The sequence below is a fragment of the Mytilus galloprovincialis genome, chromosome 12 (assembly GCF_965363235.1).
Source record: "Mytilus galloprovincialis chromosome 12, xbMytGall1.hap1.1, whole genome shotgun sequence".
In the NCBI taxonomy this organism is placed as follows: Eukaryota; Metazoa; Mollusca; class Bivalvia; order Mytilida; family Mytilidae; genus Mytilus; species Mytilus galloprovincialis.
This window is the reverse complement of record NC_134849.1, coordinates 54,927,096-54,935,616: the sequence shown is the minus strand read 5'-3', so window position 1 is coordinate 54,935,616 and position 8,521 is coordinate 54,927,096. Positions and strand designations below refer to the sequence as shown.

The 8,521-nt window shown below is 31.0% G+C and overlaps 1 protein-coding gene across 1 annotated transcript; it reads right to left on the bottom strand.

Moving 5' to 3' along the window:
- Positions 1–1,494: 1,494 nt before the first annotated feature.
- LOC143053712 (uncharacterized) lies at positions 1,495–6,423 on the bottom strand. Its single transcript, XM_076226499.1, has 5 exons — positions 6,010–6,423; positions 5,307–5,395; positions 3,761–3,850; positions 2,965–3,051; positions 1,495–1,947 (listed from the first exon to the last, which is right to left on the bottom strand). The coding sequence occupies exons 1-5, from the start codon at positions 6,359–6,361 to the stop codon at positions 1,495–1,497; spliced, it is 1,071 nt and encodes a 356-aa protein (XP_076082614.1). The 5' UTR covers positions 6,362–6,423.
- Positions 6,424–8,521: the final 2,098 nt, after the last annotated feature.

The following is an 8,521-nucleotide window of genomic DNA, read 5'->3' as shown; positions in this document are numbered from 1 at the left end:
CTGTTTATGCACGTAGTTCATTCGTTTTTCGTTTTTTTTTTATAAGACCGTTGGTTTTTCCCGTTTGAATGGTTTTACACTTATATTTTTGGAGCCCTTTATAGCTTGCTGTTCGGTGTGAGCCAAGGCTCCGTTTTGAAGGTCGTAACTTGAGCTACAATGGTTTACTTTTATAAATTGTTATTTGGATGGAGAGTTGTCTCATTGGCACTCATACCACATCTTCCTATATCTACATTGTATTAATAATAAGTATATTCTAGTGCAGATCACATCGTATATTTAACTCTTCTCATTTTGTTTAAAATCCGATTGATATAAGCATGTCTCGCTGTAAGCTAATTATTCATTAAGCGGTATAGATTTTTGCAAATTTCTTTTTTTTTTTTATTTCAACACGAAAATGAACTGCAATATTTTCTTTCAATGCATAATATTAAACATGTTTAAAGAGATTCATCTTTATTTATATCATTTCCTCGGGTATCAACTGAATATTAAAAGTTGAAGTTTAATTTCTTCCATATGAAAGCTAAACAGATAATACAAAGCAAAATTCAATAGGTAGTATATTCAATTTCAAATAAAAGATTATAGCTGATATTCTTTAGAAAGAGAATTGTACGAATTACCACGTGATGTCAACGATATATGATGTTATGTAATGATAAATGCTAAACGTATTATATAGATTTATTAAAGGGGTACTAGCTACGAGATATATGATAAAACCTTAAGTCTTTTGTTCAATTATTACTGAAAGTGAAATAGGGAAATAATTATTCGCTTTTAGCAGCCTGTCTGGTTCAATTTTGTCAAATGGAGCAATGACACATTGTTGATGATTAATCACTAGCAAGTGAAAAATTCGACATCATTGAATCCGTTTTCATATGAAATTCAATTTAACCTTTTAGCTAGAGATGGATAACGCATGTATTATGCAGGTTCGGTTATTTAAAGGCAAAGAATGTCAGCATTGAAAAAAAATAAATGTAAACTATTTTTAATGACTGATTCGATCCACAACAAAAATCATTCTTATACAAGTAAACAATGATTTTTATATATCAAATGAAAATAAGCAGACATAGAAAAACACAATTGCACAAATTTGCTTTATATTAATATCATTATTTATGTTTGTATCGCTGTTATGACCACTGGAGGTTCTTCGGACGTCTTCCCGATAGCATATTAGATGGAGTCAAGACTAAAACACAAACGAAACCCAGCTACATATTATAGAGCCAATCTCCGGTAAATTGTTTAATTTAGACAATTAAAAACTTAGGTAAATGTTTTACATGCTTACAAATCAAATATGAAATTTCTGTCTAATCGGTAAACATGAATTTGACTGAAGTATCTCTTTAAACAAAGCATGAAATTGATAAAAAAAAATATATTGTTGGTAAATTAGAAGATGAACAAAATTAAGTTCTTTATAATAAACTTAAGCTAACTGTTATTTGTTCTTATGCATTTTGTCTGTCAGTTTGGAGAACAGACTAAGCTTTCAAAGAATAAATAACTATATGTTTGGAATTTGAATTCTAAGGACTGGTGGGCTACTATGGATAGGATTTGACGCTGTGAACCCCAGTCTTCACATCCAATATAGACAGCAGAAATTATATTCAACAAGCTTTCTTCATTCTGTTTTTTACGTTCCATTATTGCCTGCAATACATCAGTTTCTTGTCCTGGCACCAAAACATTTAAAACTTCATTCAAAATCTTTGAGGTTTTTATAATGTAATCAGATTTTGTCCTTTCAGAACAGACTCTCCATTCAGCTGTTAAGGTCTTCTTAACAGGACTTTCACCACAAGTTAGTAGAAATGAATCCAAGGCCTTTCTCTTTCTGGAATTAACATCTTCTTGGCTTGCTGATGGTGTCCATACACTTCCTTCAATTGTTTGTGAAAGAGTGTATTCTGTGTTCTGGAAAAGAATAAACAAAAAATTGTTTTAGTTTTACATTTAGCTGAATATCAAATTTATATTAATTTTAAATGAAACATTTAAATGATAACGACAAACTTTTAATACTATGATTAATTTTAGTCATGTCAGCCATTTTGGTTGTCAGACACATTTTTAAACAAGATACTCCAATGATGATTGTTAATTTTGGCAGAGTAGTTTCAGAGAAAAAAATTATAATAGTGTCTTGCCATGGCTTTGTTCAGACTTTTTTGTTTGCTTTTTGGCCTTGAATGTTTGTCCCTAATATTTTATTAACTATGTATTTGCATTCAGGTATCGCAGATCAAATTTATTTATTCATAGTGTGTTAATTTACGTTTTTTGATTGAGTTAAGCCTTCCGATTGATATTTTATTGTGTGTTTTTATATGTTGTGATGTTATACTATTATTCAGGAAAAGGGGGAAGGTTTGGTACCATTAAAACGTTTAATCCTGCTGCAAATGATTGCACCTGTCCTAAGTCAGGAATCTGATGTACAGTAGTTGACGTTTGTTTATGTAATTTATATATGTTTCTCGTTTTTTTGTTTTTTAAATAGACCGTTGGTTTTCCCGTTTGAATGGTTTTAAACTAGTAATTTTGAAGCCCTTTATATCTTGTTGTTCGGTGTGAGCCAAGGCTCCGTGTTGAAGGCTGTACATTAACCTATAATGGTTTACTTTTATAAATTGTTATATTCCTATATCTAATTATTCTTGTATTTGAAACAAATGCATATATATATATTGGATGCATTTTTAAAGTATACAGCTGAGGCCGTATGTGAAGTTTAAACTTTAGATATAAAATAAAATTAGTCCATTTATCCTTGAAATACAGGAATACGGAGATAAAAGATTTGAAAAGTGTCATTTATTGATCAAAGTAGAAGCATGCACTAACTGACACTCATAAATTCTATGACTGTCTGGTTGGGTTGTTGTCTCTTTAACATATTCCCTATTTTTTTAAATTCTATTATCTATGTACCTCAGATAATTCAAGTCCAGTTTCTGTTGTTGTTTCACTGAATTGTTCATTATGTTCTGAATTTGTAGATGCATGTATCAAATTTGTCTGCAAGAAGAAAAATATGGGTTAAAATATTAATAGAACAAATGTTTGAACAATTCTATAAAGGCAGGTGCACAACTTCAACATGTATGTATGCATCTTTCTGTTAAGTTTCAGAGATCTCGTTTTAAACAATAGGAGTTGATTACACAAAAACTTTAACACACCTAGGTAAATCTTGAGAAAAGCGAAAAAAATCTTACAGTGTAAAACATAGACATACATTTTAGTTCTTGTTTTTCTTCTAGAAAAACTATCCTAATTTACTATATATTTAAACAAATTGATGATATTTATCTATTTAAATGTTAATAAATAATTCCTTTATGTCATGCTCTATGCTCATTTTAACATGGGTACGCATTATATTTGTTGATATTTTACACTGTGCGTTAGTGAGGTGTAAAATAAAGTCAAATATAATACATTACAAAAAGAAAATATATGTTAAACAGTTTGAAAAAATGTAAATGAAATAATGAGAATATAAAAAGTAAGTCTGTGCGCTTGCATGTGTCATTAGAACACCGCTTTGTTTACAAAACGTAATAAAGACGTCATATTAGAATATAAAATATTCACTTATAGAATATCTCAATTATTGCATTACGAAAGAATAATTTTTGCTAGAAATTTAAGGAAATGGTCATTTTGACCATTTTAAAGATAAAATGTTAACTTAAAGTGTTAAAAAAGTTAGCATATATATTACCTCATATAATTCAAATCCAGTTTCTGAAGTAGGTTCCTGGAACTGTTCTCCACTTGAAGCTGTCAAAAAGGCAGATCTCATATTTTCAGACTGTAAAATAAAATAAGAAAGAAACTCATAATGACGTTGTTCAAGCTTAGTAAAATTTTCTTCAGTGGTTTCTGGGGAGAAATATTTTCACATATAAAAAACCCTCAAAATTTTAAAACTCTGTAACTATTTATCTACAAAAAAGTTTCTTGAAATTCTGTTTGGTGGATTCAGAGGAGTTGCCACTACAATCTGTTGCAATACATGTAGCATATTTAGGTAAACTTTTAGCGTTCAAAGGGGCATAACTTTAAAAAACATTAAAGTGCATACAGAACTCCATCAGGTTACACCAATTTAATTTCTTGTTCTATAGATTTTTGGGCTCAAACAATTTGAGCGAGCAAGCGACTTGAATAGTTTTATAAAAAAATATTTAATTTGCAAATGTTTAAGGCGAGGTATAAAAAGTGAAGGCGAGCGATTACAATTTTTTGTTGTTAACCTAAATAATAGGTTTTAAAAATAATAAAACTTGATTTATCACTTGTACTTTGACATTTCTTTAATGTATGAAGTGTTTTTCCCCTGGTCACCAAGAAATAATTAGATGTGGTACATGTATGTATAGGCAATTGTCCATCCAAGTCAAAATCAGGTTTGGAACACACCCCTCAATAATATTTATAAATATCCCTTTTTTAGAGTGGTCGATTAAAGTTATATTATATGTTTTTTAGTACAAAAGGGCTCATATTTTTCCAACAAACTATATATCTATATGGTATTAAATGGTCAAAACATGTCTTAAGTATTTTGTAATATTCCTGGACTTAAAAATAAGCATTTTCTTCTTTATTATTCAAAATAAGTGGACCCCCTCTTTTAGAAAAGTTGTTTAAAATATGATGTATCCCCCTCCCCTGTTAAGTTAAGTTTTTCTATTTTATTTTCTACAACAGTAAAATGACCCCTTGCCTGTTCCCAACCTGATAATAACAGATACATGTCAAAGATATAGTAAGGTCTTTTACACAGGGCTTTAATCCAAATCAAACAGCAAGCTATAATGGACCCAAAAATTACTAGTGTAAACAATTCAAACAGATTAACAAACGATTTAATCTATATATACAAATGGAGAAATACCTATGAACCACATAAACAAACAGATACTACCTAAGTACAAGCTACGAAAATCAGCATGATTTAGATGGGGAATGTAAGTAAGGGGGAAGAAAACCAATGTTTTGTTCTGTACAAGTATTTTCCTCTGTTGTATATATATTGGAGCACTCCCACTTGGGATACATGGGTTTGATGCTGAATCAAATATGTACACGGGAAATGGACATGATTTTATATGAAATGTGGGAACCAGGAATATTTTTTAAAAGATTCTTAAAAAAAAGAGAGTGCGGACAGGTCCGTTGAACGAGGAATTGACCTAATGAGCAGCGATTATTATTTCTTAGATATACTTCAAAGGTTTTAAAACAATCTTTATTCTACAAACCTCCTGCAATGTCTCATGTATATCATCAGATGGAACTACCTGGTCTTTTAAACTGTTACACAATGCAACTCTACATTGGCGACAAAACCCTTGAAAAAAAGGAAAAAGGTAAATACGAATTCAAACATGTCGATTCCGAAACACAACAGAGAACTCAATTATCTAAAAATAAAATGCATGAAAAAAATATATAATTTAGTATCAGTATATTGCTTTACAAAAATTCTGCATGGTCTGAATAAACTACAGCCAACCCCCCCCCCCCCCTTCCCCGACAAAAGCATTGTCAAGAGTTTTTTCAGACTGAAATATTGACTACATGATACACACTGTATTGTTACATCAGTTCTGTACAATATACATATAGTATTTTTCAAAATCTATATAATGGTCTCAGAGAAGAAGGTGATTGAATAAGTTCAAGATGACATACATTGATGTCATTATATACCGGTACTAGTAACAATATATCTCGTAGCCCATCAGGTGAGGCAAGTTGTTTGCAGGTTATTGTGCTCTTGTATTTGTATTGGTTTGTTCTGAGTTGCAGCTTTGATCATATTCATGATATTGTTGTCAACATATAAAAAAAAAAGATAAAATTCAATTATTGGTATCACTTCTTTAAAATTGTATCTGAAACTGTAAATTTCAACTTTTCAAATGTAAAGTCTACATCTTAGTTATGTTAGTTAAATTATACCTGAACCAACTGGAATCAAAATTCCATGCTGTTTATATATCTGTTGACTCTGGGTGAGTGAGCCTGTGGTATCAGAAGCCTGGTGTGTGTGGCAGCAGTTTGAAAGTAGTTCCTTAGACATGCAGACTTTTCTCCTCCTAAATCCTTTTCCAAGATGAAATCTGTGATTGGGACATATGATATGGTCATCAATGGCTTCAGTTTCTGCAAAATATCCTGATCTTGCCTTTATAAGATCATACTCAGATTTAATGGTTGAGACAGCTATATGTGTAGCTCTTAAATGTGAAAGGATACTTCCAACACAGGATCTTATTTGGCAACCATTTGGATTCAGGTGAAATGTTTCCATTTGGACCACAAGGGGTCTCAGATATAAAATAAAAAGAGCAGGTTTCCATACCTATAACAAAAAATGATTTATTAAAACATTTTGTAATCAGTGCAACACACATTTATTCTTTTACCATTTTAATTTTAAAATATGACGAATAATTAGTTTTGATATTTGAAATATGATGAATAATTATTTTTAATATTTGAAATATTTTGAAGAATTTTATGCAATATTTAGGACGGTTTTGATGCATTGAATAAGACTTACATTTCCTGACTAGCATGACTAGGGGCTCAACCTAAATATGAAAATTAAGATAAGTACCATAGGCATTTTCATAAACGTGCTCTTGCTAATATGATAAAGGTATTTTTTAAAGGAAAACAGTCTGCACCGTTAGCCACTAGGCTAATGACCCCTAGTAAATATTGATTCAGACTTTATTATAGTCAAATAGGGATTTTGATATTTAGTTTCCAGACTAGTAGATTAAAAAGTTTTTTGCGCACTGGATAATGTTCAGTAAGAAAAAAAATATAGAGCTGAGCATTTCTTGTAAGTTGTCCCATAATATATTTGTAATCAGAGTTAAATTAAGGAATGACTGTAATATTTTTTCTGTCTATTCGAAATAACATAAAAAATTTGGTGCACACTGAATAACCTGTCATTTCTTATAATTCAATTCTTAATTCCATTTTAAACCTTAGAAGAACATGAAAAAACGTTGACGACGTCACGGTCACATGACAAAGTTATGTCTATGGGCTCATAACAAAATAATGTCAGCCAATCAGAAGACGCGTTACTTCCAAAATTAAATTATTATCAATTATGTAACGTTTTTTATTGGATATTTTTTTTTTACTATTAATATGTTCTGGTTTGAACATTGATATTAAAAAATATCTGATAAAAAATATTGAATGTAAATGATATCAAACTCATAAATGATCTATTCTTTTATGCCACCCTTTGTGTACATGAATGTCTAGTACATTTTACTGAGACATTGACCTTCACTCAAAAACTTAACATAACTGTAGCTAAAAGTTAATGTCACTTTATCAATAGTGTACTACCCAAGGTCTACATGTACAGGTCAAGTTTGTATATATTAGCCTATAGTAGCTGAGAAAGTTGCTGTGTTACACATTTATTTTTCATTCGTTTTTTTGTACATTAATTCAGCCATCAGATTTCTTGTTTGAATTGTTCTACATTTGTGATTTCGGGGCCATTTATTGCCGTCTATGAGGTAATGTGCTTTACTCATTGTTAAAGGCTGTACAGTGACCAATAGCAGTTAATTTCTGTGCCATTTGGTCTATTGTGGAGAGTTGTCTTATTTGCAATAATACTACAATTTCTTTTCCATGCAGTCTTAACCATGTTAACTTTTGAGTCACTAAGCCAGAGGCTCAATTTTTAGAAATTTTATTCCAGCATCTTGGTTTGCACTCATGTGTCAGAGTTGCCAAATAATAATTTGATATATTTGTAAAAATTTATGTTACTAAGGAAGTACATACAAAAGTTTGCCAAAAAAAATTGAGCAGGGGTTCCCCCCCATTTTTAAGCTTTTCCCCACCAACCTCTAAACCCAGGACTATCTGATGCAACAAAAAAAAAAAAGCAAAGAGAAGATGGGAGAAGGTTCCCCTTATCCTAAAGGAACCAGTCCTCTCTTTGAGAAATGATTTTGTTTCAATTAACCGTCCTACCTATGAAATTTGCCACTGCATGTTGTATTATCGAGTCTAAGTTTTGTTTTAGCATTATATTATTCAAAAATCTGGCAGCTGTTTTGCCAGACGAAGCTTGTCTGGAAAAACAACTGTCGGACGTCAGGGAGGGTAATATCGGACTACTCTCTGGGCTGGTCAAACAAACATCTTTGTCTCATGGTCTCCGTTTGAAATTATATAACAAAAAAAAAGGAAAAGTTACAGTATGGCCTTTACCAGGCTATACAGGCCTTACTTCATATTTACATATGGATAGACACAAGTGCAACGCTGCCAACAGTACCATTGGCTGTGATATTAGCAGTATAACTTAAAATTTTAGGTTTGTTTGTTTGTTTGATTTTTTTTTTTTTTTTGTTATTGCATGATTGGAATATTGTCCTTTTTCGTCTTAGTCTTAAGTTTTAATAATCAGATTTTGTGGTAC

Excerpts from the sequence above, each read along its gene's own strand:
- LOC143053712 (XM_076226499.1), bottom strand. The coding sequence starts at position 6,361 with ATGGAAACATTTCACCTGAATCCAAATGGTTGCCAAATAAGATCCTGT. Across the intron at positions 3,052-3,760 it reads CTGGATTTGAATTATATGAG|ACAAATTTGATACATGCATC; the intron begins GTAATATATATG and ends TTCTTCTTGCAG. Across the intron at positions 1,948-2,964 it reads CTGGACTTGAATTATCTGAG|AACACAGAATACACTCTTTC; the intron begins GTACATAGATAA and ends ATTCTTTTCCAG.